The sequence below is a fragment of the Stenella coeruleoalba genome (genome assembly GCF_951394435.1).
Source record: "Stenella coeruleoalba genome assembly, chromosome: 18".
NCBI lineage: Eukaryota > Metazoa > Chordata > Mammalia > Artiodactyla > Delphinidae > Stenella > Stenella coeruleoalba.
The window spans coordinates 348,615-364,080 of record NC_137164.1 but is presented as its reverse complement, the minus strand read 5'-3'; the positions used below and the strand labels follow the sequence as shown (position 1 = coordinate 364,080).

The window sequence follows — 15,466 nt, the reverse complement described above, 5'->3', positions numbered from 1 at the left end:
TTTGGTTGTTTTAGAGTATGATTCATACAGCATAGCTGTCCCGTGCTATGAACCAATGAAATTTTTATTGTTGAACATTGAATGAACACAAACAATACTTTATAAAACTGAATTGTTTTCAACAATATTACCTTAGTTCTGATTTAATTTTAACTTACTTTAGCAAACATTTATCAAGTTTCTTCTATCTCCCAGGGACGGATGGTGCTAGACAGTGGTGAATATACAGATACCTTCAAGGAACTCACAGCTTGGTAGATTATGAACACAGAAGCGAAATACCACTAATAATGAGATGACACCAAAGCAGTGATGTCAGAGACCTCTAGGGATGCAGATGAGAGACTGCCTGCTGGGCAAGGGGTTATAAGAGAGAAGAGGAGGAACGGACAGCAGCAGACAGTGCCAGGTGAAGCCATGGGGTGGTGGTGACTTCTGTTCTGGGACTAGGGAGAACAGGCTTCCCCGTATTGGGCAAAGAAGCAGTACTGGACTAGGGCCAGACGCATGCACGTGGTTAAAGTGGATATTGATAGTGGCCTATTTTTCCTTTGGTAATCAAATAACTTAGAAGATGCTTTAGCTCCCTTAGTTTTTGGTCGACTGATTGAGCACTTGTGTAAATTCATCAGTAACTGATTAAATCAGAAGGGAACTTTGAGTTTTGATCCCCTCAATTTGGGTATTTTAAAGACGTTTTAAAAATATGTAACTTACTGCCCAATTGCTTTGCTAGTTAAAGTGTTTCCTGTAAGAAATATTCAGTAGGTTTTTGTGCTGGGTTAGGTTTGGGTTGAATAACTTTAACTAATAATTTTTGTTGGCTGTCTTGTTTCTACAGGTGTTGGAAATTAACAGCTCTTCTAGCTTTTACATTATTTAAATACAGTAGTGTCATTGGACTAAAATGTTCCTGATGTCAGCCTCTTCAGAGTTAAACAGTGGGCAGAACTTCTTAACCCAGTGGATGACCAGTCCTTCTCGGGCTGGGGTCATATTAAATCGTGGATTTCCTATTTTGGAAGCAGAGGAAGAGAAGCGAGTAAATGTGAACATTTCTACCAGCTTTCCTATTAACCCCACAGATTTTTCAAATAGCTTCAGCTTTATAAGTGAAGAAGATTCACTTCATGAAGAACAGAAGTTGGAGCCCAACAGCCCTTACAAGTTACAATCAGATAAATCTGAAACACAGAGAGTCTTTCCTTCGACTAAAGAGGGAACACAAATAGTGGCATGTCAGCATGCTCCTGGACACTGGGAAGATAACAAAAATGACTTTATTTCAGATCCTGTGAGTGAATTCAAAGAAGTGGCTTATAAAGACCCACTTTTTAAAAAGCTTGAACAGGTAAAACGGGATTTGACTTAATATGTATCTGTGTTATTGCACAGTTATTGCAGGTACGACGAAAGGTCACCTGTTCCAGGTCTTTTTGTTTCTTCCCCTGTACTGTGAAAGCCTCATAACACCATATTTTGCCTTTTGTTTGATATGAAACATTAAAGCATATTTAATATGTAAGATATAAATATAGCACTTACGGTAACATCTTTAGGTTGCTCCCTCATTTTGTAAAAACTAAATTGGAAATGGTTGACCAAATATTAGGGAAGAAAAGTTGATTATAAATGTACTGATACCTATCCTGTTTTAAGAGTCAAAGGATTCATGTGACTTGTTCTGTTTCTTAGTTGAGAGTTTAGTTTTGGTGGCAGATTTAGTTACTTAGAGATCCCTCTTTTTTTTTTTAATTTTTAGAACTTTAAAATTTTTATTTATTTATTTGGCTCTGCCAGGTCTTAGTTGCGGCATGCAGGGTCTTTAGTTGCAGCATGTGGGATCTAGTTCCCTGACCAGGGATTGAACCCGGGCCCCCTGCATTGGGAGCACGGGGTCTTAACCACTGGACCACAAGGGATGTCCCTAGAGAGCCCTCTTTGAAACTCTTTATTAGAGAAGATATGAGAAGGGAGATGGGAGGGATTAAGATAAATGTAAGGGGCAAAGGTCCATAAAGAAATATTAAGTTAGTTTAATCAAGTTAATTTTATGTTTAAAAAGCTGAAAGAAGTACAACAGAAGAAGCAGGAACAACTGAAGAGGCAACAGTTAGAACAACTGCAAAGACTCATGGCGGAACAGGAGAAGCTGCTCACCATGGTGTCTGGGCAGCATACACTCCCAGGTAGTATGTGCTTACGTAAGACCTTTGCTTGGTACAGCGATGGACAGTTACCTACACTTCCTGTCTTTCATTGTTTGACAGGTCATTTCTACCATTTCTCTATCATGTGTTGCAAACTCCAATTTCTTAAGAAGCCAAGCAGACAACTATGGAATGGTGGTGGTGTAATATAATTGGGATGAGGGATCTGTGCCATTCTGGAGCATGTGTGCCCTGCTTAAAGGCATTCATATTTATTTATAAAATAAAATTTTAAAAAGACCCAGCAGAATGAAAGATCCAGAGCTGAATTTGGCCTAGGGCTACTGGTTTACAACCCCTGCCTGATGAATGAAAAACTGCTCAGGGTCGTAAAGATGCGGATGTGTAGAAGCCATGCTGCTCAGCTAAAGAGCCGCACCAGAAACATCTTCTGTGGTAGTAGAGGACAGTTTTTCTGTTGTATGCCAGGTCAGTTAATAGAAAGCATGATGTGCTTATCAGTGGGGGGAAAGCAGTGGAAATGTGATCCGGAGCAGTAGCTTTGAAAGTTTTTTGACCGTGCCGCATAGTAACAAAACCATCTTAAATGATGACTCGTAATTTCAAGGAAATTTCATGAATCAGTTCTTATTGGTGTGCCTGGCAGGTAACAAGGATATTTTGTTTATTCCATTGTATGTCATTAAAAAAAAATGCCATTCATGATCTGTTGTGTCTGCTGATAAAATGGATTATGTCCCACAGTTTGAAAAACAGCGGTCTGGAGCAGTGTGTTTGCTTCTTGGGCTACCTTTTAAGAGACATGCTTTACTGATTCAGTAAGATGCTTGTTCTCTTCAGAGGTTGCGCTGGACATTGAGAATACAAAGAAGAAAAGATTGGCAAATGAATGTGCAGAGTGTGGCTGGATGGTACTCGGGGAGTGGTGGTAGTGCTGGTGATGAGAACTGTAGCAGATGAAGAGTGGTTTAGGGCATTTGGATGTTTATCTTAGAGAACATAGGGAACGTGGTATGTATCTTGAAATAATTGAGTGCCTTTATGGAATACATAAAAATAATAATCAGAATCACTTACAATAGCCTGTGATAGTTCTTAAGGTAGAAATAGCACTATGGTAGAGCAATAGGGAAGCAGATGTCAAACTTATTAATATAAGAACTACCTCCATGGAGTTATGAAACAATTGCTTTAGGGCCATTTTCACATTTTTTGGTTTCAGGACCCTGTAACACTCTTAAATTATTGAGGACCCCAAAAAGCTTGTGTTATATGGGCTATAGCTATTGATATTTACTGTGTTAGAAATTAAAACTTAGAAATTTAAAAACTAATTCATTTAAAATAATAACCAATTACATGCTATAAATAACTTTTTTTTTTTTTTTTTTGGCTGCGTTGGGTCTTTGTTGCTGTGTGCGGGCTTTCTCTAGTTGCGGCGAGCAGGGGCTACTCTTTGTTGTGGTGCGCAGGCTTCTCATTGCGGTGGCTTCTCTTGTTGCAGAGCATGGGCTCTAGGCTGAGCGGGCGTCCCTAGTTGTGGTGCACAGACTTAGTTGCCCCACGGCACGTGGGGATCTTCCCGGACGAGGGCTCGAACCTGTGTCCCCTGCATTGGCGGGCAGATTCTTAACCACTGCACAACCAGAGAATAACATTTTTTAATGAAAAAAAATTTTCTAAAAAATTAGTGAGAAGAATTGCATTGTTTAGTGTTTTTGAAAATCTCTTTAACTTCTGGCTTAAAGAACTCAGCTGATTCTCGTATCTACTTTTGCCTCCCATCTCTTCAGTTATGTTGATTTGGTTGATGTATGTGAAAAAAAACCCAGCCTCACACGGACATGTAATTGGAAAAAGGGGAGAGAAGTATTTTAATAGGCTTTTCAAATAATTTTGGTTATTTCTTTGATACTGCACCAAACTCAACAAGTGGTCGTTTCTTAGCGGTTATTCACAACATGGAATCTGAAATCATATTAGTGAATTTTCATGCTCTATTACATTAAAATATATTAGAATGTCTTGCCATTTTTTTCTTTAAAAATAAAGATTATTAAAAATAATTACTGCATTAATTAAAATAGATCTCAGTTTCTTTTTTTATTTGGCTGCGTCAGATCTTACTTGCGGCACACAGGATCTTCGTTGAGGCATGCGGGATCTTTTTCTCTTCGTTGCAGCACTCGGGCTTCTCTCTAGTTGTGGTGTGCAGGTTTTTTTCTCTCTCTAGTTGTGGCGTATAGGCTCCTGGGCGTGAGGGCTCTCATTGAGGTGTGCAAGCTCAGTTGTTGTGGTATGTGGGCTTAGTTGCCCTATGGCATGCAGGATGTTAGTTTCCCGACTAGGGATCGAACCCGCGTCCCCTGTATTGGTAGGTGGATTCTTTACCACTGGACCACCAGGGAAGTCCCTAGATCTCAGTTTCTAAAGTATCATAAAATTTTAGGAAGTTTCTGAAAGTCAGAATCATTCAAGGTCAGAATGATTTATTCTTGAAAGTAATTTTGAGTACTGTAGATGTTTGTATAAGCATAAAAAAGGGTGTGAAATCGTACATGAATATTAAAAATTTACTCCAAGGGATTGATATATTGTTTTTTTTGCTGTACTCAGGCCTCTCACTGTTGTGGCCTCTGCCGTTGCGGAGCACAGGCTCCGAACGCGCAGGCTCAGCGGCCATGGCTCACGGGCCCAGCCGCTCCGCGGCTTGTGGGATCTTCCCAGACCGGGGCATGAACCCGTGTCCCCTGCATCGGCAGGCGGACTCTCAACCACTGCGCCACCAGGGAAGTCCAGGGATTGATTTTATAAGAAGATGTGGACTTATGCAGATTAACTTTATACTTCGAACTATTTGAGTTGCCAAAATAAGCAAGAATTACTTCCACAATTTAAGACATCAAATTAAGTGAAATGAATAAATAAATAACAGTAATTACAAACCATACCACTCAATGGGATGTTATATTATACCTTTATGCATTCTATGAGTGATTGGAATAAACTGAGTGTACATTTCCTTCAAACTCTGGGATCATACAGTTCTAAGTAGAATGACAATAATCTCTCTTTTATTTGCTGTACCCAACCTGTATTTAATTTCCACACCTGGAGTGAGGTTTGTTGAGCTCCAGAGTCTGGGTCTCTACTGATATCTTACTCTCTCAGGTGCACATGGCATAAGAGAAAGGTCACATTAAAAGATAAAGTCATAGGCAGATCATCTAATTTCTCAGATAACACCAAGAGCAGGGATTCCAGAAGGAAGTCACAGAAACTCAGGAGTTAATCATCAAACTGTACTTGGCAAAGCACTGTGCATTTATCCTTCCATAAGGCAAAAAGAAACGAAACTTTTTTTTTAACATCTTTACTGGAGTATAATTGCTTTACAATGTTGTTTCTTTCTTTTTTTTTAAACATCTTTATTGGAGTATAATTGCTTTACAATGGTGTGTCAGTTGCAGCTGTATAACAAAGTGCATCAGCTATACATATAAATATATCCCCACATCTCCTCCCTCTTGTGTCTCCCTCCCACCCTCCCTATCCCACCCCTCTAGGTGGTCACAAAGCACCGAGCTGATCTCCCTGTGCTATGCGGCTGCTTCCCACTAGCTATCTATTTTACATTTGGTAGTGTGTATATGTCCATGCCACTCTCTCACTTCGTCCCAGCTTCTCTTTCCCACTCCCCGTGTCCTCAAGCCCATTCTCTATACAAGTAAAACTTTTAAGTGATGTTTTCTGGGAACAACATTTAAGTTAACTGCCAGTGATCAATAATTTTTTTTAATATAAAAAATACCTGAACTTAACACATACATTTTGAAAACTTACTGTGCCTTTCAAAACATTTTATATAAACCTGGTAGTAAATTATTATGATTATTTATTCTTTCATTAATTATCTTGGCATTTTGAATGGATTTTTCATCACCTTTGGTTTGGTAAAACCAAACCATGCATTTGGAAAATAATAATTCCCTGAGTTATGTAGGTTTTTAAAATATTGACATATTTCATTATAAAAATTTATATCCATTAATACTACCACAGATCTCATCATAACTGTATTATAAAGTTGTCAAGCTCATGGCGATGGACATGTTTTCCAACATTCTCATTTTTACTTGGAAGTTCAAATTTTATCATTGGCAACGAATATTGTCAGCTTCTTTGAAGTAACTGGCTCACTTGTTTCATCTTTGAGAAAATGCCTGCCAAGTACTGAGGTTTAAATCACTCATCGTTTGTCATTCATTCTTTCAAGTAAAAATGATGTTCCTGGGCTTCCCTGGTGGTGCAGTGGTTGAGGGTCCGCCTGCCGATGCAGGGGACGCGGGTTTGTGCCCCGGTCCGGGAGGATCCCACGTGCTGTGGAGCTGCTGGGCCCGTGAGCCATGGCCGCTGAGCCTGTGCGTCCGGAGCCTGTGCTCTGCAAGGGGAGAGACCACGGCAGTGAGAGGCCCGCGTACCGAAAAAAAAAAAAAAAATGATGTTCCCTGAAAGAAGTGTCTAGTTGAGCTTAGCAGATTTTTTTTGTCTGCGCCACGAGGCATGTGAGATGTTAGTTCCCCGCCAAGGGCACTCTACCCCCCTGCGTTGGAATCTTGGAGTCTTAACCACTGGCCTGCCAAGGAAGTTCCTCTAGTTGAGCTTATAGCTCAAAAATTTCACAGTCCATGTCTTGGTTTACGGCAGAAGTGATTTATGCGTACTTCTCATTTTGTCCTATAGAATGTTCATGTACTCAGGCTTAAAATTTAATTTAAAAATTTAATAATTTTTGCTGCTTTATCTAGAACATTCTTAAGTAAAACTTTTTTTTAAGGTTTTTTTAAAAAAATTATTTATTTTTGGCTGCGTTGGGTCTTTGTTGCTGTGCGTGGGCTTTCTCTAGTTGTGGTTACTCTTCTTTGCAGTGCACGGGCTTCTCATCGCGGTGGCTTCTCTTGTTGCAGAGCATGGGCTCCAGGCGTGCGGGCTTCGGTAGTTGTGGCTCATGGGCTCTGTAGTTGTGGCGCACGGGCTTAGTTGCTCCGCGGCATGTGGAATCTTCCTGGACCAGGGCTCGAACCCATGTCCCCTGCATTGGCAGGTGGATTCTTAACCACTGCACCACCAGGGAAGCGCAGAACTGTTCTGTTTTGGTTTTAAACTGAGAGTACATGGCGGTGACGAACACAGTGACTGCTAGCGCAGTGGGTGCTGCTCTACTGCTTTTGAATGGAGTCTCCAGGAGGTTTCCATTTTGCCTTTGCAGCATCAGTACATATGTCAACACAGTGAAAAAGGCAAGTACTGTCTTAATATTTCTGAAAATAGCTTAGAGCTTGGTGGATGGCCTGAAAGAGTCTTGGAGACCTCCAGGGGTTTACAGATCATGCTATGAGAGCTGCTGCTTTGGGTTGTTGCTCTTCTGTCAAAGATGTTGTTAGGCTGAAGTGGGTTGACCATTCGTTAAAAATATTTAGTGGGAGAGTATTGTTTTTAAGGAAGGGAGGTTGACTCTGATACTCAATGAGGGCCTACCTGATTTCCAGTTTTATTTGTGGGCTGGGGATGAGGCAGATGGTATAGGACATAAGTGGCATGCCTTTTTTATGAAACACTTCCCATTATGTCTTTTAATTCTGTTTAATTGAAACAATCCGGGAGAACAGAGGAAAGTAGCAGGATTTCAAGGGACTGGTACAGCAGGCAGGATGGCTAGTATTGCCACCTATCCTCTAAGAGTTGTACCTCAGAGGTGTATAGAAAGGGCATCCTCTCTCTGTTTATCGGGTGATCTCAAAAGTAGAGACTTAAGAAACAAAACAGGTAAAAAGTAATACAGGAAATCTAGGAACTACAGAAAAGTACAAAACAGAAGTCACCCATAATTCCACCACCTGAGGTTACCAACATGTTAATGGTAATATAAAGGGAAGATGCGTTTGTGTGTTGTGACACAGCAGTTACTGATCATCAAGGAGCAACTCAGATTATTTGTAACTATCTGCATTGGTGCTCTCCATTTAACTGTATTCGTCACAGGGCTGTGGAGTTGACAGCTCCCAGCAGTGCTCATGGATGGAGCGTGATCGGTGCCTTCCAGAGTTAGGCGGTGCTGCAGCTCTGCCACGTACAAACTGCACATGAATCGTGGTATAAATATATTCAAAAATCAAAGGTCACTTTGGAGTCTTACAGTTTCATGATTTTGTTAAACATAGTTTCCTATTAATGAGGAAAAGATACTTTTATCACTTGGGAGAAAACTTTGTATTCAATAATAGGGGTAACAGGTAGTACAGAAAATGTTATAGAAAGTCATCAGTTTTTTTCATTTTCTTAATCGTAAGGTTTAACTCTAGTGCCTGATGACCAGAGCCAGAAGTACAGATCTCCAGGAAATTCAGCCACTGTAGAGAAACCCACGCCCTTCTTACCATCATATATCTACCAGAATCAAACCCAAGAAAAAAAACACACTTCCAACATTTTATCCGATGAACAAAACAACTTCCGTAGAACTACTCATCCAGATTTTGTCTTAACTTCAAAAAGTGGTGCTTCTCCCAATTTGTTTTATGAGGCTCAACATCAAGAAGCACTTGTGAAAAAAAATGATTTGAAGGAAGAAAACCATAACCATCCTAAAGGTGAGTTACTTCTTTTTCTCTCTTCTGTAGTTAACTGACAGTGTCACCTGGTTGTTCTAAGACAAGAAAAGTCCTTTCTGCATTTTTTCCTTGTCCCCTGCATCTTTGTTTTTTTTTTTTTTTTTTTTTTTGCGGTTATGCGGGCCTCTTACTGTTGTGGCCTCTCCCGTTGCGGAGCACAGGCTCCGGACGCGCAGGCTCAGCGGCCATGGCTCACGGGCCCAGCCGCTCCGCGGCATGTGGGATCTTCCCGGACCGGTGGGGCATGAACCCGTGTCCCCTGCATCGGCAGGCGGACTCTCAACCACTGCGCCTCCAGGGAAGCCCTCCCCTGCATCTTTAATTGTGAGATCCTACCTGCTACACAGCCACTGAGCCTGGATAGGACACAGAACCAGACATAGAATTTGTGACTTTCCAGGAACAAATTGCAGGACAACTCATGCCAATTTCAAACCTCGCGTGGCAGCGTGGGTCTTCAAAAAGGGAGGCAGCGAGTTCTGCATGCACCATTTTCCTTGAGACCTTAGAAAAGTTTAAAATTGAGTTAAAATGTGTGTGCTAGTGGTGGGGCACAGGATAGAAGATGTGAAGTGTGAGCAGTAGGTTGGTGATGGGAGTTATTACTCACAAAAGGAATCCCCCTAACCCAGACACTCGTCGCTGGCCCTCTGTGTTCCCAGAACCCGGCACGTGCCTGCCAGAGAACTGGCACTCAGTGTCTGATGGTCCAAACTCATGGAGCTCTCGAGGCATTTCTAGTATATTTTCTTCTTGTCCTTTTTTTAAAAATTTTTTTAAGTCCTGTTGCTGTGCTCACTCCCTGGCCTTTTTTTCCCCCTCCACATTTTGTAATCATAAAATATTGTATAATAAATTGTGTTCTTTTCCCACTCAACATGGAAAATGCTATGGTACGTTCTGTAGCCTTCATAACCGTAATTTTAATGGTTGTCATCTTTATGCAGATCATCAAATAATATATCAGTATTTAATGTTCTTTGTGGTAGGACTGAGTCATTTCCATTATTTTTAATTTAGTTTTCAATTTTAATGGTGTTTTTATGTATATGTTCCTTAGAGTAAGTTATAGAAAAACACAAATGATATGGCAAAAGGTGTCTATACTTACAGTTTAGGATTGGGCAGTTTTGGGATAAAAACTTATTCCTAATTTCGAGTAATTCCTGGGTGTAAAGAGGTCGTGTCTCTTCCTTATTTTTTAAACAGTACTCTCCCTTAACCTTTTCAATTTTTTTTTTTTTTTTGGCCGCACTGTGCAGCATGCGGAACTTCCCCTACCAGGGATCAAACCCGCGCCCCTTGCAGTGGAAGTGCAAAGTCTTAACTATTGGACCACCAGGGAAGTCCCCTTAACCTTTTATTTTGGAAAATTTCAAACATCCAGAAAAGTTGAAAGACCACTGCTGTAATTACCAGTATACCTACCACCTACATGCAACAGTTGATATTTTTCCATATTTACTTTGTCTATCTATATTTGTATGTGTGTGTATATACCTGTATCTATACTTAAATTTATATCTGTATTTACATCTGTATATAGTTTGCTGAGTCATATCATTGCAAATAATATGCAGACATTATATCATTTCAAATATCAAGTAAAAATTAGGACATTCTTCTGTATAACCACAATACTGTTATTATACCTAGGGACCTTATCTATGCAAATGCAATTCAGAATTCTCCCTATGATCCCAAAATTGCCTTTTAAAGGTGTTTTTTTAAAAATAGGATCCAGTCAAGGTTTATGTATTACATTCAGTTGTTACAACTCTTTATTTTTTTTGTTTTGTTTTGTTTTGTTTTTCCGGCCGCACAACGAGGCGTGCGGGATCTCAGTTTCCCGACCAGAGATAGAACCCATGCCCCCTGCATTGGGAGCATGGAGTCTTAACCACTGGACCACCAGGGAAGTCCTTTAGTCTTTTTTAACTTAGGAAAGCCCACACCTTTTTCTCCATAACATTAAACTTTTGAAGACTTGTGTTTTTTTCTTTTTTTTTAAACATCTTTATTGAAGTATAATTGCTTTACAGTGTTGGGTTAGTTTCTGCTGTATAACAAAGTGAATCAGCTGTACATATACATATATGCCCATATCCCCTCCCTCTTGAGCCTGCCTCCCACCCTCCCTATCCCCCCCCCAGGTGGTCACAAAGCACCGAGCTGATCTCCCTGTGCTATGCGGCTGCTTCCCACTAGCTATCTATTTTACATTTGGTAGTGTACATATGTCCATGCCACTCTCTCACTTCGTCCCAGCTTACCCTTCCCCCTCCCTGTGTCCTCAAGTCCATTCTCTACATCTGTGCCTTTATTCCTGTCCTGGCCCTAGGTTCTTCAGAACCACTTTTTTTTTTTTTTTTTTTAGATTCCATATACATGTGTTAGCGTATGGTATTTGTTTTTCTCTTTCTGACTTGCTTCACTCTGTATGACAGTCTCTAGGTCCATCCACCTCACTGCAAATAACTCAATTTCGTTTTTTTTATGGCTGAGTAATATTCCATTGTATATATATGCCACATCTTCTTTATCCATTCATCTGTCGATGGGCACTTAGGTTGCTTTCATGTCCTGGCTATTGTAAATAGAGCTGCAATAAACATTGTGGTACATGGCTCTTTGAATTGTGCTTTTCTCAGGGTATATGCCCAGTAGTGGGATTGCTGGGTCGTATGCCAGTTCTATTTTTAGTTTTTTAAGGAACCTCCATACTGTTCTCCATAGTGGCTGTATCAATTTACATTCCCACCAACAGTGCAAGAGGGTTCCCTTTTCTCCACACCTTCTCCAGCATTTATTGTTTGTAGATTTTTTGATGATGGCCATTCTGACTGGTGTGAGGTCATTGTACTATACCTCATTGTAGTTTTGATTTGCATTTCTCTAATGATTAATGATGTTGAGTAGTCTTTCCTGTGTTTGTTGGCAGTCTGTATGTCTTCTTTGGAGAAATGTCTATTTAGGTCTTCTGCCCAGTTTCGGATTGGGTTGTTTGTTTTTTTGATATTGAGCTGCATGAGCTGCTTGTAAATTTTGTACATTGAATTCTTTGTCAGTTGTTTCATTTGCAAATATTTTCTCCCATTCTGAGGGTTGTCTTTTCGTCTTGTTTATGGTTTCCTCTGCTGTGCAAAGCTTTTAAGTTTCACTAGGTCCTATTTGTTTATTTTTGTTTTTATTTCCATTTCTCTAGGAGGTGGGTCAGAAAGGATCTTGCTGCGATTTATGTCATAGAGTGTTCTGCCTGTGTTTTCCTCTAAGAGTTTTATAGTGTCTGGCCTTAACATCTAGGTCTTTAATCCATTTTGAGTTTATTTTTGTGTATGGTGTTAGGGAGTGTTCTAATTTCATTCTTTCACATGTAGCTGTCCAGTTTTCTCAGCACCACTTATTGAAGAGGTGGTTTTTTCTCCATCGTATGTTTTTGCCTTCTTTATCAAAGATAAGGTGACCATATGTGCATGGGTTTATCTCTGGGCTTTCTATCCTGTTCCATTGATCTGTATTTCTGTTTTTGTGCCAGTACCATACTGTCTTGATTACTGTAGCCTTGTAGTATAGTCTGAAGTCTGGGAGCCTGATTCCTCCAACTCCATTTTTCTTTCTCAAGATTGCTTTGGTTATTTGGGGTCTTCTGTGTTTCCATACCAATTGTGAAAGTTTTTGTTCTAGTTCTGTGAAAAATGTCATTGGTAGTTGACAAGATGGGGATTGCCTTGAATCTGTAGACTGCTTTGGGTAGTATAGTCATTTTCACAATGTTGATTCTTCCAACCCAAGAACATGGTATATCTCTCCATCTGTTGGTATCATCTTTATTTTCTTTCATCAGTGTCTTATAGTTTTTTGAGTACAGGTCTTTTGTCTCCTTAGGTAGGTTTATTCGTAGGTATTATATTCTTTTTGTTGCAGTGGTAAATGGGAGTGTTTCCTTAATTTCTCTTTCAGATTTTTCATCATTAGTGTATAGGAATGCAAGAGATTTCTGTGCTTTAATTTTGTGTCCTTCCACTTTACCAAATTCATTGATTAGCTCTAGTAGTTTTCTGGTAGCATCTTTAGGATTCTCTATGTATAGTATCATGTCATCTGCAAACAGTGACAGTAAATAAAACAGTGACAGTTTTCTTTTTTTTCCTATTTGGATTCCTTTTATTTCTTTTTCTTCTCTGATTGCTGTGGCTAAAACTTCCAAAACTATGCTGAATAACAGTGGTGAGTGTGGGCAACCTTGTCTTGTTCCTGATCTTAGTGGAAGTGATTTCAGTTTTTCACCGTTGAGAACGATGCTGGCTGTGCGTTTGTCATATATGGCCTTTATTATGTTGAGGAAAGTTCCCTCTATGCCTCCTTTCTGGAGGGTTTTTTATCAAAAATCGGTGTTGAATTTTGTTGAAAGCTTTTTCTTCATCTATTGAGAATATCATATGGTTTTTATCCTTCAGTTTGTTAATATGTTGTATCCCATTGATTGATTTGTGTATATTGACGAATCCTTGCATTTCTGGGATAAACCCCACTTGATCATGGTGTATGATCCCTTTAATGTGCTGTTGGATTCTCTTGGCTAGTATTTTATTGAGGAGTTTTGCATCTGTGTTCATCCATGATATGGGCCTGTAGTTTTGTTTTTTTGTGACATCTTTGTCTGGTTTTGGTATCAGGGTGATGGTGGCCTCGTAGAATGAGTTTGAGAGTGTTCCTCTCTGCTGTATTTTGGAAAGTTTGAGAAGGATAGATGCTAGTTGTTCTCTAAATGTTTGATAGAATTCACCTGTGAAGCCATCTGGTCCTGCACTTGTGTTTGATGGAAGATTTTTAATCACAGTTTCAATTTCAGTGCTTGTGATTTGTCTGTTTATATTTTCGATTTCTTCCTGGTTCAGTCTCGGAAGGATGTGCTTTTCTAAGAATTTGTCCATTTCTTCCAGGTTGTCCATTTTATTGGCATAGAGTTCTTGTAGTAATCTCTCATGATCCTTTGTATTTCTGCACTGTAAGTTGTAACTTCTTCTTTTTCATTTCTAATTCTGTTGATTTGAGTCTTCTCCCTTTTTTTTCTTGATGAGTCTGGCTAGTAGTTTATCAATTTTGTTTATCTTCGCAAAGAACCAGCTTTTAGTTTTATTGATTTTTGCTCGTTTCCTTCATTTCTTTTTCATTGATTTCTGATCTGATCTTTATTTCTTTTCTTCTGCTAACTTTGGGTTTTTTGTTTTTCTTTCTCTAATTGCTTTAGGTGTAAGTTTAGGTTGTTTTTTTGAGGTGTTCCTTGTTTCTTGAGGTAGGATTGTATTGCTATAAACTTCCCTCTTAGAACTGCTTTTGCTGCATCCCATAGGTTTTGGGTCGTTATGTTTTCATGTCATTTGTTTTTAGGTATTTTTTGATTTCCTCAGTGATCTCTTGGTTATTTAGTAGTGTACTGCTTAGCCTCCATGTGTTCGTGTTTTTTGCAGATTTTTTCTGTAATTGATATCTAGTCTCATAGTGTTGTGGTCGGAAAAGATACTTGGCACGATTTCAATTTTCTTAAATTTACCAAGGCTTCATTTGTGACCCAAGATATGATCTATCCTGGAGAATGTTCCATGAGCACTTGAGAAGAAAGTGTATTCTGTTGTTTTTGGATGGAATGTCCTAGAAATATCAATTAAGCCCATCTTGTTTACTGTATCATTTAAAGCTTGTGTTTATTTATTTTCATTTTGGATGATCTGTCTGTTGGTGAAAGTGGGGTGTTAAAGTCCCCTACTATGGTTGTGTTACTGTCGATTTCCCCTTTTATGACTGTTAGCATTCGCCTTATATATTGAGGTGTTCCTATGTTGGGTGCATAAATATTTACAATTTTTATATCTTCTTCTTGAATTGATCCCTTGATCATTATGTAGTGTCCTTCTTTGTTTCTTGTAATAGTCTTTAAAGTCTGTTTTGTCTGATATGAGAATTGCTACTCCAGCTTTCTTTTGATTTCCATTTGCATGGAATATTTGTTTCCATCCCCTCACTTTCTGTCTGTTTGTGTCCCTAGGTCTGAAGTGGGTCTCTTGTAGACAGCATATATATGGGTCTTGTTTTTGTATCCATTCAGCCAGTCTATGTCTTTTGGTTGGAGCATTAAACCATTTACATTTAAGGTGCTTATCGATATGTATGTTCCTATTACCATTTTCTTAATTGTTTTGGGTTTGTTATTGTAGGTCTTTTCCTTCTCTTGTGTTTCCTGCCTAGAGAAGTTCCTTTAGCATTTGTTGTAAAGCTGGTTTGGTGGTGCTGAGTTCTCATAGCTTTTGTCTGTAAAGGTTTTAATTTCTCCATTGAAACTGAATGAGATCCTTGCTGGGTAGAGTAATGTTGGTTGTAGGTTTTTCCCTTTCATCACTTTAAATATGTCCTGCCACTCTCTTCTGGCTTGCAGAGTTTCTACTGAAAGATCAGCTGTTAACCTTATGGGGATTCCTTTGTATGTTATTTGTTGCTTTTCCCTTGCTGCTTTTAATATTTTTTCTTTGTATTTAATTTTTGATAGGTTGATTAATACGTGTCTTCGTGTGTTTCTCCTGTATGGGACTCTCTGTGCTTCCTGGACTTGATTGACTATTTCCTTCC

General features: G+C 39.4%; 1 protein-coding gene across 4 annotated transcripts in view; it reads left to right on the top strand.

Moving 5' to 3' along the window:
* Positions 1 to 15,466, top strand: part of CPAP (centrosome assembly and centriole elongation protein) — a 54,176-nt gene that overhangs the window by 7,234 nt on the left and 31,476 nt on the right. For all 4 annotated transcript variants that reach the window (XM_079902705.1, XM_079902706.1, XM_079902707.1 and 1 more), the window contains exons 2-5: positions 196 to 409; positions 842 to 1,351; positions 2,066 to 2,189; positions 8,522 to 8,821. In XM_079902705.1, coding sequence (XP_079758831.1) covers positions 908 to 1,351; positions 2,066 to 2,189; positions 8,522 to 8,821 — 868 coding nt within the window. In that variant the 5' untranslated portion in view covers positions 196 to 409; positions 842 to 907. The remainder of the gene's footprint in view (positions 1 to 195; positions 410 to 841; positions 1,352 to 2,065; positions 2,190 to 8,521; positions 8,822 to 15,466) is intronic.